At 40.2% G+C, this 18,584-nt stretch overlaps 2 protein-coding genes across 5 annotated transcripts in view; one reads left to right on the forward strand and one right to left on the reverse strand.

Moving 5' to 3' along the window:
• LOC128984680 (trafficking protein particle complex subunit 4) overlaps positions 1-18,584 on the forward strand; it is a 66,108-nt gene that overhangs the window by 4,033 nt on the left and 43,491 nt on the right. For 2 of the 4 annotated variants that reach the window (XM_054404018.1, XM_054404019.1), the window contains exons 3-4: positions 12,227-12,390; positions 13,906-14,108. In XM_054404018.1, the coding sequence (XP_054259993.1) occupies positions 12,227-12,390; positions 13,906-14,105 (364 nt within the window). In that variant the 3' untranslated portion in view covers positions 14,106-14,108. Of the gene's footprint in view, positions 1-12,226; positions 12,391-13,905; positions 14,135-16,111; positions 16,279-18,584 lie in introns of those variants that run through there. The other 2 variants (XM_054404017.1, XM_054404016.1) reach the window with 2 other exon arrangements.
• LOC128984681 (uncharacterized) overlaps positions 17,053-18,584 on the reverse strand; it is a 28,123-nt gene continuing 26,591 nt past the window's right edge. Inside the window, exon 2 of the mRNA XM_054404021.1 lies at positions 17,053-17,541. Coding sequence (XP_054259996.1) covers positions 17,155-17,541 — 387 coding nt within the window. The 3' untranslated portion in view covers positions 17,053-17,154. The remainder of the gene's footprint in view (positions 17,542-18,584) is intronic.

Raw genomic sequence — 18,584 nt, forward strand, 5'->3', positions numbered from 1 at the left:
GTAAAACCGGTAATAACTCTGGTTATTACCAACCAAATTTGCTCAAAAAGCTTTTAAAAGTTGTGGCACAAGTGCCCGCAGCTTTTAAAAGACAAACCCATGCCTACCAACTAGCCTGAGGCCAGGTAGGGGGTCAGTTACCTACGGTCACTCAGAAAACAGAAATGCGCTAAGCTAAAACTTAAATAACTCGGTCATTTATCAACCAAACTTGAAAATTGCAGGGGACATGTAAGAGCACTAAAACTAACTAATTATGACCGAGCTTGGCCCCCAGGAGGTGCCATTACTTAACAAAAAAAATTTAGGCTGAGTGACATGGCCTACATTACAAACAACAAAAAAAAACACTTTTACAGGGGACAGAGGGACAAAATTTACATTAAACAACATGTAGGCCACAATAACAAGACAAAATTGAGCACAAACTAGGCCTTAGGCCTAATAATAAATTAACAGGGACACAGAACAAACGGACCCTAGCCCGCACAAAAGTGAGTTTCAAAAGCAGTTTTCTTGGATAATATCTGGCCTAGAGTCTCGGGGAAAGCTTTGAAAACTTGGCAACAACAAAAACTACTAAACTAACCAGAAAAACTTGTGGTCTGACCACACAAAGCTTGGCCAAAGGCCCAACAAAACTCTGTTCAATTTCAGGCTCAGAAATGGGTCTAGCGCCTTGAAAAACAAGTAATTGGTAATTAAAAGTAATTCCAATGCACAGAAGGTGCTTAATACTTGTTTTTCACTAGCCAAAACCCACTCAAAGCCTGCTCAACATGTGGCTGAAGGCCAAAACTAATTCAGAAACATTTTAACCTAAAACAATCAAAATAAATCAATCAACTTACTCATCTGACGACTGGCAAAACACTTAAATCATGACTTGAATTGACGACGAACAGAAGAACAAAATTAACAGTGACATTGAAGGATGAACACTGATATTCATCGAAGATAACCAAGTCTTGACAAATCGACAATCGCCGGCCTTCTGGTGAAAATGTGACAGAAGGCGGACATTGACTCTGGGTTGCAGGATTGCTGCCCGACCCAAACCGACTGAGTTCCGGCGCAAAGCCAGTACACGCACTATACAAAAAACACTGAGGCGTGACATTGGTGGGACGCTTGGTGGACATGTCACGGCTCAACCTCCCCCCCCAAAGGAGGACTTCCTCTCCAAAAAAAAGGAAAAAAAACCTCTCCCAATTCTAGAAGATCTCAACTACTCAACACCAACAGATCAACTCAAGTGTCTGAAGTGGGGAACGCCAAAAGTCTTTCAACTGGAGGGACTACTCACCCCCAGGGTTTGCACTGGCCAGTGCTGGAAAATTTACTAGGGAAAAATCTTCAGCAGCGCACAAGGGACAGAAGAGGTGATCAAGCTCTCTGGCCCAGTGCACTTCCCACTCAGACACAAGAGTAAATAAAGATGACCTACGGAATTGTTCCCCGGAAAGGCTTCAGATGAGAAATGTGAGCCCTCCGGAAAACTTCTCCAGTCTGCGGATCTCCCAGCCGCACGGAGACAGGAGTCAAGAACTTCAAGATGCGGTGGGGACCTGACCACCGATGAGACAACTTTGCGGCTCTCTTGTCCACGGCCGAACTGACCGGATGAGCCTTGCAGAAAACCAAATCCCCCACCTGGAAAGGATTGTCCAACCGACCTCGATTGTGCTTCCTCCGGACCAATTCCCTAGCCCTGATCAAGTTCCTCCTAGCCGCCTGCCAAGTTGCCTTGACATTGGCTGCACCAGGGGGTGGCAGAAGGTCACCAATTTTCCACACATTTGCCAAGGGATTATTGGGTGGATAGCCCAACAACAGCTCGAAAGGGACCGCCTTGTGACTCTCATGGTGTGCAGTGTTGAAAGCAAATTGAATCCAAGGAAGTTCCTGATCCCAGGTGGTCTGCTTGTCAGCATGAAAAGCTATGAGAGCGGATCGAAGATTTCTGTTGAACCTCTCAGCATGGGAAGGCTGTGGATAGTAAGGAGAAGTGGTCACATGGCGGATACCGTGCCCAAAGCACATTCTTTTGAAAAGGTGAGACACGAACTGAGTTCCGTTGTCGGAAACAATGGTGGCGGGTATTCCAAAGTGTTGGAACAAATGGGTACGAAGTGCCTGCACGGTGAGCTGTGCAGTGGCGTTCCTCAAAGGAAAAAGCCAACAAAACTTGGAGAAGGCATCCACACAAACAAGCAAGAATTTGTTTCCTGACTTGCTACGTGGGAGAGGCCCTACATAGTCTATGAAAACCTTCTCCAAAGGTCTCTCCGCCACCTCAGATGACAACAACCCATACTTGGTATTCTGAGCAGGCTTGCTTAGCGAGCATGTTTGACAAGAACGCACTCGTGCCGCAATGTCCCTGTCCATACCCTTCCAGATGAACATGTCCCTAACCTTCGCAATGGTCTTGTGAATCCCTAAGTGCCCACCCACAGGGGAAGAGTGAAAGTACGCAAAGACCATGGGTACAAGAAGACTAGGCAGCACAACCTTAGGTTTACCTCGCTGTCGGTCTCGACAACAAAGGGCACCCTGGGACAGAAAATATGGGGGGTGGGCTCCCCCATTTTGAAGCTCACCAATGATCTTAGCCAGCTCGGGATCTTTTAACTGATGTGGGATGAACTCAGAAAAGGCAAGGGGAAACTCCAGGAGCACGGCACACCCAGTGTGCTCCTCCTGATCAGAAGGTTGGTCGTCAGGTGAGTGATACATCCTTGATAAAGTGTCAGCAATCACATTCTGCGTGCCTCGAACATGTTGCACTTGGAATTTGGGGGAAGATATTTGGACCACCCAACGACCAATTTTCCCAAGCTGGCGAGGATGTGCAAGGAGCCACGAGAGCGCTTGGTTGTCGGTTTCCAGCAAAAACTCTTTGTGTTCCAAAAAACGTCTGAACTTATTCACTCCAAACACGACAGCCAAACACTCTAACTCATACACAGAAGAGCTTTTCTTTTCACATGGGTTCAAAGTGCGTGAGGCATACGCAATTGGCTGCCTAACACCATCTACCTCTTGAGACAACACAGCCGCAATGGCGACGGAGGAAGCATCGGTTTGCAAAACAAACTTTTGACTGAAATCTGGCATCGCCAAGACCGGAGGTTGCATGATAGCTTCTTTCAGAAGATCAAAAGACATCTGTTGTGCTTCACCCCAAACAAACTTGGCGCCCTTCTTCCGAAGCTCATTGAGAGGAGCCGCCAACTCAGCCACATTGGGGATGAAGCGCCGGTAAAAACCCACCATTCCAATGAAACGGGCAATGCCTTTGACATCTCTGGGAGGAGGAAACTCCCTGATAGCCTGGGTTCTAGCCGGATCGATACAGACACCTCGAGATGATACTAGATGACCTAGGAAAGAAATCTCAGCCTGAGCAAAACTAACTTTCTCGGGATTTACGGTAAGGCCAGCCCTAAGCAACCTATTCATGACTTCCTCAAGATGAACCAGATGGTCTTCAAAGCTCTCACTGTACACCAAAAGATCGTCAAGATAGTTGAACACAAATTTGAACTTGACGTCATGGAAAAGGGAGTCCAGAAGTCTGGTGAGGGTCTGGGCCCCCACAGCTAGGCCCATGGGTACACGTGTGAACTGGTACAAGTTCCACGGAACGCAGAAGGCAGTGAGAGGTCGAGATTCAGGTTTCAAGGGAATCTGATGGTAAGCCTGGTTCAAATCAAAGACGGAAAAATACTTGGCCTTACCGAACCAATCGAACGCAGAGTGCAAATCAGGGAGAGGGACAGAGTCAATTTCAATCTGAGCATTCAACTTGCGATAATCCAGAACCATTCGAGACTTGCCATTTGGCTTTGGAACTAGAAAAGCTGGACTAGCGTAACTTGAGCGAGAAGGCTCAATTACCCCATTTTCAAGAAGCTCATTGATGATTCCACGGAGTGTTTCCATTTTGGGTGGAGCAAGCTTGTAAGGATGGGAACGAACTGGACGGGTGTCAGTCAAACGGATTTCGTACTCCAAAAGATTGGTGACTCCAAGCTTTGGCGTTAGCACCTCAGGAAAACGAGAACACAAGGTTCTGATTGCTTCAGCCTCGCCAGGAGTCAGATGCCCTAATGGATCAACCTTTGGTTTGCTGGGTGTCTCAGGCTCGACCACAGCTGCACCATCCACCATTTCATCCGCAAAAGGAATGAGCACCCGTCTTGCGAAACGAAAGAAGCACTGGCCTCTGCCTAAATCCAAAATCAGGCCACAATGCTTGATGAAATCCGCTCCCAAAATGACAGGAATGCAAAGGTCCTTGGCTACCCAAAAACTCCACACCCAAGAAAAATGTTCAATTTTGAATTTCAAACGGGCTTCATAGATGATTGGAAGTGGGGATTTCAATGCAGTCCAGCAGATGTGGGTACTTCGCTCAACTTGCTTGATTAGCCCAGAAGATTTTAGATTTTCAAACAGGGAAAGGGAAATGAGACAACGGGCTGACCCAGAATCCACAAGGGCCTTCTGCACCGTTTTACCTAAGAAGATGTTGAGTCGTGGGCAAGTTGAGCGCGCCGCTTTCACTCCCATGCATGCAAGCTCCCTCATACCCCGTGACAGAGGCTCCCCAAAACCAGCACTCCCAGAAGGGGCAGTACTCACAGAAACCAAATTCTTGCTGACTTTCTCCAAAACAGCTTTCTCACAGGGCGGGTTAGGCAAACTTTCCCCTTGTGAGCTACTCAGGGTTTTGGACAAAGTCCCAAGATTAACCCTCTGACGACACTCTCGTCTCATGTGACCTGTTTGACCACAGCCAAAGCAAACGATAGGATGCCTCTGTCTCTGCGGTGTTTCAGGACCTTGACCCACGGAAGCTACAAGGGGATGGAGAACAGTCTGGGGAAGATGCCCCGGAACATGCTCCCTCTGAAAATCAGCGTCTTGAACGCTCCGTGACAGGATGACCAACCTATCCAGGTCTGCAAAAGAAGAAGGCTTCGGAGCAAAAATCAGTCTGGACCGCTCCTCAGGCTTCAACCCCTGCAAGACAATGTCCACCAGTTGGTTTTCAGGGATGCCCAGCCGTAGGACACGCCACACGCCACAAATGTCACCCACATACTGACTGAGAGTTTCATCAAACTTTTGAGGTCGAAACACTCTCTCAACTTTCAATCTCTCCATGACCCTGAAGGGGACAAAGAGCTCAAGTACTTCACTGTGAAAATTGTCAAAATTTACTCCCCGTTTCAAACAGTCTAACAATTTGTCACCAAGAGGTCTCAGGCAGAGTGGAACCAGTAGTTCCAACACCACTGAGTCCTCCATGCCTGGGAACTCCTTCAGGCGCAACACCTTTCCCAAAAACTCTAACAAAGGTTCCACCTCTAAACCATCAACCGGGCGAATGTCGCTCAAAACCCCAGCAATGGGATTGGGCAGTGGAGCAAACAAACCCATTTTGCTCTCAGTCAGTCGGCTTACCTTCAAAACACACACAAAAAATTTTTTTTTTTAACGAACAATTCACAAACTTAACTAACTAAGGACTCTGGACTGAAATGCCTACAGTCAGATGAGGTCCCAAACAGAAGAACCTGCCCATACACACCGCTTTAGCCACCAAAACAAAAACACGGACTTACACTCACGACATACACACATACATACATACACTAAACAACAACACCTAACATTTGTGTGATGAGGTAAACACACACACACAGTTTCAATTTTGGGTTTGGCCATGCTTTTGACACTCTTGCTCCCACAGGATGCAAGTCATTAACCAGATTCCACCCGGTGACTCGGCCAAGGGCGAGCTCCTAATAAAAAACTACAACAGTGTGCTTACCCCACCACGACAACATTTCTTCAAAAAATTCCTAAGACTGCCAGACCAGCATCACCCAAAAATCAAATCCAACCACGGCCTTTCGTGGAAAGAGCACAAAAAACCACGCTCTGCTACCATCTGAGCCGACCCCTCGCACCGCCCCCAGACGAACAACTATTGGAAGCATGCCCCCCATAGTGACAGTGCGAGTGGCCGCCCCACATCCCTAACAAAAATGAAAGGCCGTGGGTGAATATCAAAAAACAAACAGTTGTCAACAAAGCCTATATATTTACAAAAAAAATCAACAAATAACAAAACATCCATCCAAAGAATTTCTTTAAAAAGGCTTTCTCAAAAATTTAATTAAAAAAAAATGATTTTAGGTTTACCCTTCTAAACTTACAAATACTGGTACCAGTAACAGAAAAATAGGCCTAACAACGAATAGATTAAAGACGGTAACAATTAATATTAAACCTTTAAAAAATCAACAATTAAATGAATAACAAGTGACTAAAAATAAATAACAATGGTAAATAATTTGGGGGCCCCATTGATGATCAGTCCTTTTCAAAAAACTTTCATTAATTACAAATATAACTTGCGGTAATGGTCACTGGTCACTCTGGTCGCTTCAACTAGTGGTGGGTGGCGGTGGTGGTAGAAGGCGGATGATGGCTTGAAGGTGTAGTGTGTCCCACTGGTCCCAGGAGCAGGGTGACTGGCAGCCCGAAGAGGGAGAAGGTGTAAGGTCTCCCCGGGCGACCCTCTCCGGAAGCGGCGGAACAAAACCTCCCATCCGGGACCCTTTGAACATATTCCAGGCCCAACTAATAAAAGTCCATATAACTGGAGTGTAACCTTAGGCCTAACTAGCTTTTCAAAAAATAATTCCAAAAAACAATTTCCGCACCACTCGTTTACTGACCAAAACTATTACAAATGATTTTATTAATAAATATTCTTCTTTTGAATTTAGGCTTTCATTTAAAACTGTCTAGAAAGTTAGAATGAGAAAATTACTATAAATAAATTAATTCAGTTGAATAAAGCTTTAAAAACATAACAATAAATAGAATTTTAAATTTTACAAACTTAACAACACATTCTTACAGACATTTTCCATAAAAATTGAAGTTGACAATAAAAAATATAAATTATCTGGTCCAGAAGGGTAAAACACATTAATCAAGCACAAAACAATTACATAAATACTACAATAAACACTTCGAAAAACAGTTCTCACAAAATATTAAAAATTCTTTGGCTGGAGGTGCAATTTCAGGTAAAACCGGTAATAACTCCGGTTATTACCAACCAAATTTGCTCAAAAAGCTTTTAAAAGTTGTGGCACAAGTGCCCGCAGCTTTTAAAAGACAAACCCATGCCTACCAACTAGCCTGAGGCCAGGTAGGGGGTCAGTTACCTACGGTCACTCAGAAAACAGAAATGCGCTAAGCTAAAACTTAAATAACTCGGTCATTTATCAACCAAACTTGAAAATTGCAGGGGACATGTAAGAGCACTAAAACTAACTAATTATGACCGAGCTTGGCCCCCAGGAGGTGCCATTACTTAACAAAAAAAATTTAGGCTGAGTGACATGGCCTACATTACAAACCACAAAAAAAAACACTTTTACAGGGGACAGAGGGACAAAATTTACATTAAACAACATGTAGGCCACAATAACAAGACAAAATTGAGCACAAACTAGGCCTTAGGCCTAATAATAAATTAACAGGGACACAGAACAAACGGACCCTAGCCCGCACAAAAGTGAGTTTCAAAAGCAGTTTTCTTGGATAATATCTGGCCTAGAGTCTCGGGGAAAGCTTTGAAAACTTGGCAACAACAAAAACTACTAAACTAACCAGAAAAACTTGTGGTCTGACCACACAAAGCTTGGCCAAAGGCCCAACAAAACTCTGTTCAATTTCAGGCTCAGAAATGGGTCTAGCGCCTTGAAAAACAAGTAATTGGTAATTAAAAGTAATTCCAATGCACAGAAGGTGCTTAATACTTGTTTTTCACTAGCCAAAACCCACTCAAAGCCTGCTCAACATGTGGCTGAAGGCCAAAACTAATTCAGAAACATTTTAACCTAAAACAATCAAAATAAATCAATCAACTTACTCATCTGACGACTGGCAAAACACTTAAATCATGACTTGAATTGACGACGAACAGAAGAACAAAATTAACAGTGACATTGAAGGATGAACACTGATATTCATCGAAGATAACCAAGTCTTGACAAATCGACAATCGCCGGCCTTCTGGTGAAAATGTGACAGAAGGCGGACATTGACTCTGGGTTGCAGGATTGCTGCCCGACCCAAACCGACTGAGTTCCGGCGCAAAGCCAGTACACGCACTATACAAAAAACACTGAGGCGTGACATTGGTGGGACGCTTGGTGGACATGTCACGGCTCAATAGTGTTAAGCATAAGTTAAAAAAAGTTGCGTTTGAATCTGATAGTGTCAACACCAGAACCTATGAGCGCTGCTGGTTGCAATGTAAACAATTCAGTTGTAGCATGATCAGCTAATAGCAACAATGTAGCGCTGTCAGTTCACTCTCCTACCCTCGCCACATCTGGCCTAGCCCGACAGACAGTGACAGTAGGGCTCCTAAATTCCGGCATTGACACTAGCAGATTCAAACGCAAGTTTTTTTGGCTCAGTGAGAGTTCTGGATTAGGTCCTTATCCTATATATGGTATCACGGTAAATTTTGCTTTTAATTTGTAGCGTGGATTTAACCATTTTCAATTTGTTCCGCCCTCTATTTTAAGTTATCATGGAATTTGACAAAGAACATTCATGGATGTGTTTGGATTAATTTATAATAATATTGTCACGATCAAGTTTAAAATACATTAAACTAGCTGTACCCGCGGGCTTTGCCCCGTTTAACTTCATAAGTATTCGCATGGCTCATTCACGTCCTGGTTGAAGTTCGTTCGCTACGCTCACTCACCTTTAGGTTGGAGCTCGTTCGCTGCGCTCACGCTAACTCGCCTCCAGGTTGAAGTTCGTTCGCTACGCTCACTCACCTTTTGGTTGGAAATTAGCTGTTGTCGTAAATTTAAAAAAAATAATAGTGCTGCAACCTGTTGGTAATCCTTGTAACTTTTATGCTATTGAACATCATAGAACAGAACCAACTTGTTTAATTGAAACAGCTGTTAAGATTCATTAATTACTTTTAAATATGAAAAACCATAAGGTTAACATGGGGAACTACAGAGCCACTGGGGCGGAGCCCGAAAGCATTTTTGGGATAATAATATGCTTTAATGTTAATCGGGAATGTGAGCTATCATCATGCCAAATTTCAGCCCAATCCGTCCAGTAGTTTATGCGTGATTGAGCAACACACACACACACACAAACTCACAAACTTTCAGATTTATAATATTAGTAAGATAAGATTATCAGTTGTTCAGCTATGTAGGCATTGGAAAGTGGTAATTTAGGTAAGATTAAGATTTTTTATTTGAAAATCTGCTTGAACCAGGTAATTCAGTCTTGAGCTCCTGTTATGGTAGCCTATATGTAGTTTACGTCAATTTTTATTCAAAATTTACTGTTCAGGGGCCTATTGCATAAAACTACAAGTACAAGTTTACATATTTACAGTTTTATACTACACTCCTGCTTTTGTTTTACAAATACTCCTCCTGAATGGCTGAAGCGATCTGTACCAAATTTAGCACAATCATAGTAACCAACCATGGGAAGGTATAAATCTGAAATGGTACAAATCGGACCACAGGGCTTTTCCCTACGTGAATTTAAAATTTTTGAAATTTAACATGGGCCTTATGGGTTAATTGGTTGCCATGGCATTATTTGCGAGATAATAAAAATAAGAGTCGCAACATATGTTAGTCAACGAATCATCGAAATAGTGCATTAAAAATACCGTACAGAGAAAAAGGGAAGAACGATAGGATTAATATCATTGAGCATAATTTATTACAAAATGAATAACCAATAATTAGTGTCGCCAGAATAAGGCTGATGCACCATTAACTTTAATCCAAATAGCCATTCCATTTACGTGAACCAAATATATAGGCCTACAATTGAGTTTGTATACTGCAAATAGACATTCCATTGACGTGAACCAGACGTACCATTGACTTATAGCAGTGGATATAGCAGTTAGGCACTTCATTTATATGAATTAAATGAACCATTGCTTTGGATCCAGACTTATAATTGACTTTGAATACTGCAAATAAATAGATTATTGACATTGGATACTGCAAGTATTTAAAGTCATTTACGAGAAACAGATCTATCGTTGACTTTAGAAAAGTATTGGATTAATATGCTAGCTCCGCTCAATAATGCAAGCAGACAACTGCATTGTACACCTAGTTACAATTAATCAATTACAGGTGTTGCTAGAATAATTTGTATACTTGTAAGAACAAGTACAAAAAATGTTAACAGCTGATTACAATTTTACAATAAAATTACACATACGTCTTCGAATTTCCCATATAGGGAATAAGCTATTACCGTAGGTCTTATGGTAAGACCTAGACCCGGGAACGATTTACTTTTTCGATTTGATGCCAAAAACACCATCCGACCAAATTCATATACATTTGTGTGTGTGTGTGTGTGTCCGTTAGCGCGATAACTCGAGCAAAAATGATTTGATTTTGATGAAATTTGGTACAAACGTGTAACCTTCGTTTATTCGTACGAGTTCGCGAACCAGCATGATCGGACCAAGGGAACTGGGTTTTATGGGGTAAAAAATGGTTTTCTAATTTTTGACCCTCAAAACACAAAATTTCCCAATTTCTCTTCAGACCTTTTTAAAGATTTTAAAAAACAAATAATTTAGTTACCGGTAATCAAAGTATTTTTGTACGGTTATTGGAAACGGAGAAAATTAAAAAAAACTTTAAATTTTTCTAACTCCCATGTTATTCTTATGGAGAATATTGTAAAATGTTGTTGTTTGCTTGGTTATTGATATCTTTTGATCAAACTTGGCAAACTTATTTATTTTATACCAAGCTATAATTATTTTACTGAAAAATACACTATTAGTTGCCTTGTAGCAGCAAACCTACGTACTCGTTAAGCCTAATGTTATTTAAATAGATTTAGGTTAATTGAAAATCAATTCAGACAAATGGAAATTCGCTTAGTCGGCAGGGTTGCTGCAGCGGGGGTATTTATAGTTAGTGGATAGTCTATTAAATTAATGTTAATCAATAGTTAACTAATTAATTTAGTGATCATCATAATGCTATATTCCTTACTAGCTGTAACCCCGCGGGCTTTGCCCCGTTTAACTTCTTAATTTTAAAGATTATCTCGTTCGCATGGCTCAATCACGTCCTGGTTGAAGTTTGTTCGCTACGCTCACTCACCTTTAGGTTGGAGCTCGTTCGCTACGCTCACTCACCTTTAGGTTGGAGCTCGTTCGCTGCGCTCACTTGCCTTCAGGTTAGCTCGTTCGCTACGCTAACTCGATCGCCTCCAGGTTGAAGTTCGTTCGCTCCGCTCACTCACCTTTTGGTTGCAAATTAGCTGTTGTCATAAATGTAAAAGAAATAATAGTGCTGCACCCTGTTGGTAATCCTTGGAACTTTAATGCTATTGAACATCATAGAACAGAACCAACTTGTTTAGTTGAAACAGCTGTTAAGATTCAATAATTCCATTTCTCATAAGGTTAACATGGGAAACTCCAGAGCCACTGGGGCGGAGCCCGAAAGGATTTTTGAAATAAGAATATGCCTATATGTTAATCGGGAATGTGAGCTATCATCATGCCAAATTTCAGCCCAATCCGACCAGTATTTTTCGCGTTCACTTGTCACAAACATACATCCATACATCCATACATCCATACATCCAAACTTTCTCATTTATAATATTAGTAGGATTTGACTATGTCATCTTCACTTACTATAACATTATAAAAATATTACAGTTGTTTAGTTTTAAGTTCCAGTTTGAAGGTCCTTCTTCGGCGTTGTGGATCAGAAGAATCATCACTATTCCACATCTTTGTCTTAAAAAAGAATAACTTGTACAATAGCAACAAAGGTTTACAGGCCAAAGAAGCTAGGTAAAAAATTCTTACATTTTTACAGGTATATGTAAAATTGCAATAACTTTATTGTAAATACAAGTTTACACACCTGTAAAATTGTTAAAAATGCCTGTAAATTTGGGTTTTTGAGTAGTTGTTACAAGTCTGTAACTTGTAGTTCTTGCAACACCTGTAATTACAATTTCTGAAGAATTCTTCAGAAATTTGCCTGTAAACTTGTAAAATTGTAAAATTGTAGTTTTATGCAATAGGGCCCTGGTAGCCTATATGTGGAATAAAAATCAATTTTGAACCATTTAGGTTCGGTCGACCTAAGATGACAACCAATGAGAAGATTTTCCTTGCTAGTATGTTCTACCCTCTGTTTGCAATTGCAACACAGCTTAGTCCGGAGCCAAAAAGCTCGGGAATAGAAGTGCTAGAGGCAGATACATTCAAACTACACTGCTTCCAGACACTCACAGGCAAGTAGCAGAAGTTATTAGATTAATTTTACTGAAGCACCAAAACAGTTTGAGAAAATCTAATTTTTTTCCATTCCAACCTAATAGCAGAATCATCTGCAAGAGAAGATACAATATTTTTAAAGTGTAACTTAGTTTGGACCGACAAAATTACTGATACAATTTTTGTCAGACTATGGGTAGGCCTGCTGTTTTTGTTGTGAATCTATGATTTTTGACTACGTAGAGAACTTAACTTTTTACTCCTATATTAAAGCTGAGCCAGTTTTACAACAGAAGTAGGATATAATTGAAATGGGCCACCGATAGAGTGTGCTCATGTAAATTACCTATCTGTTAAATTTGTCAACTATTTTAACCAAGCCAAACTGGAAGAACAACTTATTGCAAACTATAGCAAATGTGTCTAAACTATACAGGTCATATTATGGATCCTTGCTATCTTCTCTTTGTATTTTTCTTTCGTTTGATTAGTGTGCTTTTAGCATTCATAGCAGGATGCAGGATGGTTGGTGAGAATGTGTGTTTGACCCCATATCTGTATTACAGCTCGTGTCAAATAAACTGGCACTTGGACTAGCTTGGGCGTTGTAGACGAGGTGTGGGTGGAAGTAAGGAAAAGACTGTACTGAAAATATTCCTGCTGACTCACGGGGTTGACACTCCGTGTTTCACATACTGAGTGCCTTCAGGAGGGTCTCGAGGACAGTTGACAAAACCCGCATGACGGCAGGTGGTGTTTTTGAACTAGATGCTAATAGCGTTTAGTCAAGTGCCAGCTTTGGTGTCACGAGCTGTACCTTAATATTTCACATTAACTTACTCTATTATTTTTTTCTTTTAACACATTGAGTGTGAGGGATGGCAAATCCCGCCCTGCGGTTGCGCCACCACTGGTGCGGAGCCGGAAATGTTGTCCTCCTCCCATAACAACAGCCTTACCTTGCTTCAGTGTGAGCTCCGATTTCCGAGTTTTTTACAAGTGTTGCTTCAGTTTTTGGCGAGCTTCATTTCTGTGTCGGCCATTCCGATCTTTTTCGGTGCTTCGTGTTTGTGTCAAATATATTGTGGGGAGTGTTACCTAAGTACCTTTTTGTAATATCAAAAGGTTTTAGTTATAGTTTTTATTATTTCCATAAAAAATGAAAGTATATGTCTTATAATATAAAAACTTGTTACTTTGTAACATTTACTTGCCACATAGAAGTAAGGTACACAGGAAACATGCTGCGGGACAACAGTGTCCTTTCAGCTCTGGTATGTTAGGCGGAAATGAACTTGTGTGCAAGGTAGAGCCTGAATGATGAGCACTGTGTGGAAATTCATATATCACAGGGGTCCAGGGTCTTCCTCCACTGTGAGCGTTGTAGTACATAAGGGGGAGGGGGACGGTGCGGGACTTTTCTCTAGACACCAGCACCAGTGCTAGACACCACTTAAGTGTACTGTGGAGTGAGTTCTCTGTTGCTTACTTCTCTGTGTATATGCATGATTAATTTATCTATGATTTTACAGGAGTTAAGTTTATGGTGGTTGCTGAGCCTACTCAGACAGGAGTAGAGTCTTTGTTGAAGAAAATCTATGAACTCTATGCCGATTACGCTCTCAAGAATCCGTTTTACTCTCTGGAAATGCCAATTCGGTGTGAACTGTTTGATACTAACCTTCAGGCTTTATTAGAGCAGATGGAAAAGTCTGGAATTAGTAACGTATAAGTTGTAAGTTAATGTATTGTTATTCTATATCTTGCCATTTATTGGAGTCCTTCCGGTCTTAAGCCCCTGTCACACGGAGCTGGTTTTTTCACCGCTAGTAACTAGCAGCTAGAACCAGCATAAAACCTGCATCGTGTGACTGATTCTCCAGCTGCTAGAAGCACTCGCATGCGCTGGTATCTCTAGCCGCTGGAGGGTTTAAACAGTTTAATATTACAAGCGCTTGAAGAGTCACTAACAGGCCATGTGACCACCCAGGCACCCAGCTGTGGTCTCTAGCGCCTTTCCAGCTCCATCTGACAAAGAAAATAATTTAAATGAATTTAATACATTAATCTAGTCAAGAACAAATTTAAAACTTCATGTTTAGAATTTTTTTCATAATTGCCATAATTTTCTTGTTGTAACAATTGCTACATCTCACCTTTATAAACTAAATTAATGTTTTTTTTTTGTGTTGCTGAAAGATAAAGAACTTTTGTTATAGGCCTACCACAACTTATTCGTTTTTAAATTTGTTAATTTACAAGCCCATAATAAATACAAAATAATACTGTTTATATATTAACATTTCATTTTTTGCATTTCACTCCTTTACTTCTCTGGTGGCTTATCAGAATGGACTTATCAGCAATGGCTTGTCACAAAACATCGCTTCTAATACCAACAGATGACATTATTTCTGTTAACCACAACTCACATTCCCAATTACATCATCAGACATGTATAAGTTGTAGCGCTAGTTCTCCAGCTTCGTCTGACTGGACTTCTATCGCGCTGGAGACCTAGCAACTAAAGCTGCTGGATCTCGCAGTGAGAACTAGCTGCTAAAACAAGCTCCGTGTGACAGGGGCTTTAGTCATGATGAGGTTTGAAAATGTATCTAAGATGTTATAGGGAAACTTTAGGTCACTTTCAGCTATGATTGTGACATTAGTAGTGTATTTGTTAGAGCTTACCACCTATTTTATTAAGAATATGTTTTCAATCACTTTTAAAATCAAAGTTTGCTCCCCTTGAAGCAACGACACAACAAGGGCATTTTTATGGATAGCATGTGCTCAAATAACAAAATTACTGAAAAAAAATTTCAAAGTTTTCGGCTTAATATGAATATTCGGCAAACTAACATGTTTTATTTTCGTTAAACTCTGACCCCGTAGCTCCTTGGCCTGCTTCGCCCATCTCTGTTGCTCTACATAGTTTGAGAATCTTCTCCAGACTCAGGTCCACCACTATCTCAGCAGCATCCTTTCTTGAAGCCCTTTGTCCCAAAACTTGTACGAGTTTATCATTCTCTTCTCGTCAAATCGTTCAGAAAGTTTGTGAAAGGCTCACCCTGTCCTTGGCTCCTCATACTGAACTCGAATCTCTCCATAACGACATTGCTATTGGGACTGGCATAGTCTTCGAATGCACTTATGACTTTATCAAAGTCCTTCTTATATTCTTCTGATAAATCTAACATATAGAAAAGATCAACTTCTTCCCCTGTTAGGTTAAGCAGCATGGCACACTTTATTTCAGAGCTCTTGGTTTTGTGCATTCATGAAAATGGCGAAGCTCTGATTAAATCTCTTAAATAAAGTTACTTAGGAACATAGGATTAGAGAGTCTGACCCCCATTTTACGTCCTAAGTCCGTAATTTTACTTTTGATATAACTTTTACTTATAATTTGATTATCCTTGTGATCTTAGGTATTACAAGTAAAACTTTTAATCTACTTAACTCCTTGCCTACTAAATCTACATTTTAATCTTTCGCAATCACATGGTTTTTAGAAACCTAAATACACGCATAGTGGCGTCCCCATCTTAACATGTTCGCTACTGCAATAGTACGAAATTTTCCATTCACATGGACCAGCGACGCACATATGCGACGGCCGGTTTCCACCCATAGACTGCTGTCGCATATATGCGACGGCTAGTCACATTAAAATAGACTGCCGACGCATATTTGCGTCGGGGTTCTAATGTTATTAAAATGCTTATATCTTTGTAGTGGTCTATTTGAAGACACTGAATACCCTGCAGTGGTCTACAGAGATGTCTGACGCACAACTGCGTCGCTTGGTCTGTGGATATGATGATTGGTGACGTCATATAATAGTTGGAAAATCTGGTCTTTACTTTTTTGCAACACTGTATGTATGTATGCGGTATGTATGCTGCATTATCCTATGTAGCTTTTATATTTGTTCAGTTATAAACTGTTCTTGAATAATCTGTTTATTTTTTACTTACTTTTACCTTAAAACACCAAAAAATGAACTGTCGCATATATGCGACGTTTAGTCTATTTTAAGAAAACTGTGATAATTTTCACTATTGTCTTCGCTGTAGACCGGGCGTCGCAAATATGCGACATTACAAAAGGTTTTAAAAAATACAAAGAAACAAGAATAATTTATTCACAAACACGATTGTAGCGTATTACAATGTAAATGATCACTGTTTTACAGGTTTTCGCCCGTGGTCTGTGTGTACTGTTATCCAAGTGACAGCCGGTCTATGTGTAAGATTCAAATGTATACCTCGGTCTGTGGCAATGACCGCGGCGTCGCATATATGCGACGCTCAGTAGCGAACGTGTTAAATAATTGATAATTGATTGATTGATTGGTTAATATGGGAAACTCCAGAGCCAATGGGGTGGAGCCTGAAAGGATTTTTGAGATTAGAATATGTTTATATGTTAATTGGGAATGTGAGCTATCATCATGCAAAATTTCAGCCTAATACGACCAGTAAATGCGTGATTGAACCCCAAACAAACACACACAACTTTCACATTTATAATATTAGTATGATAATACAAAGAGTTTTATTTTTTCATATCCTAAATTTAGTTAGAAAATTGGTTATTTTTAGAATATCAAAATAGGCTAACTATTTGTGTCTTGTGAAGCAGCATGAAAAAAGGTAGGGAAACACACAACAGAACACTGATAATAAAATACTATTACGTATGGGTAGACGTTTATTAACAACTTTCAATTTATGTGGACATCCATGCCATTGTGTATGGCTGTGTTACGTGTTCACTCATCTACTTCCTTTGAAGTGTTGTTTATATTTTGTTCCTGCCCATTTTTTGACCTGTGACCCCATTTGTCTCGTTGCATCTTTAAGTTTTTCCACATCCAAGCGAGTTTCAGACTTTTTATAATCACGCTTGATTTGAGCTGCCTTTTCCTGAACAAATTCTATCATCCCCTGTGATTTCTCCTCAACCTTTTTTTGCATTTCTTTTGTTTCTTCCACGCCAGGTTTTACTACATTTTCTTTTAGAGTGGATCCAATTTGTTCTGTTGACGTTTTGATGGCTTGACCTAATCCATCTAAAGCTTCTTTAACGTCTTTCTTCAATTCATCTTTATCACACAGTACCTCTCCCAGCATTACTAGTCCTACCATCAGCAAGATATGAGCCTGTAAAGAAAAAAATACCAAATTAAGACTGCATACACAGCAAAAATACAGGGTGATTCACCTTAAGTGTTACAATAGGTAACTTGTTAGGCGTTTATTTTAGAGAGTACGTTACATTAACAACTTCCCTTATTTTTTTGTAACATTTTACGACATGCTATTTTTCATTTAACATTTTCCCGCAATTTTCCCTAATGCCGGACAACTTAATCAATGGCAACCTCCACTTTTTATGATATTTGTTGATTCTACGTAAAATTTTAAGACATTTTTACTCTTGTCATTGAGTCAAAATGAATTTCCATGAAGAAATAGACATGTTATTAATATTTGACTATTTGACTAAGAATATGCATTGACCACGAGGGTGGACACTTTGAACATTTATTATAAAAACACAACTATTGTATCAGTAAGTGTAAATTCTGTTTTGTAAATCATAAAGATAATCATTTTTGCTGCCATTATTTTCACCATGATTATGCGTGGCTTATTATGGCTACGTATCTCCGAAACGGTTGGGAATATCAAAAAAATTACAAGAGTAAAAATGTCTTAAACATTTACGTAGAATCCAAAAATATCATAAAAAGTGGGGTTTCTATTGAAAAAAATTAAGCTGTCAGCCATTTTGGAAAATGGCTGCAAAACTTTTAATAAAAAATAGTATGTCATAAAATGCTACAAAAAAATTTTGGAAGTTGTTCCTTTAAAGTTCTCTGTAAAATAAATGCCTAACAAACAAGTTACCTATTGTAACACTTTAGGTTAATCACCCTGTATACTGGGTGTCCCATAATAGTCCCCCCCCCCTCCGGGTTAATTTTTAAATTTCATTTTTATGGTATAGCCTCTGGATCACTTATTTAACAATAAAAGGTTTAAATTACCTGTATCCGTCAAGTGATCCTGGTTTGTAGTTGATTGACTACAGCCGTTTCATGTTGTAAAAACACATCTTCAGGTCAAACGTATATACATTGATTTAATTCATGGAATGGTCGTCAAGGTTTAAAGTTCACAAAAATAACACATACACGTAC

Source organism: Macrosteles quadrilineatus, unplaced genomic scaffold (genome assembly GCF_028750875.1).
Source record: "Macrosteles quadrilineatus isolate MER2022 unplaced genomic scaffold, UCM_ALF_1.0 Scaffold_2__2_contigs__length_208266976, whole genome shotgun sequence".
Lineage (NCBI taxonomy): Eukaryota > Metazoa > Arthropoda > Insecta > Hemiptera > Cicadellidae > Macrosteles > Macrosteles quadrilineatus.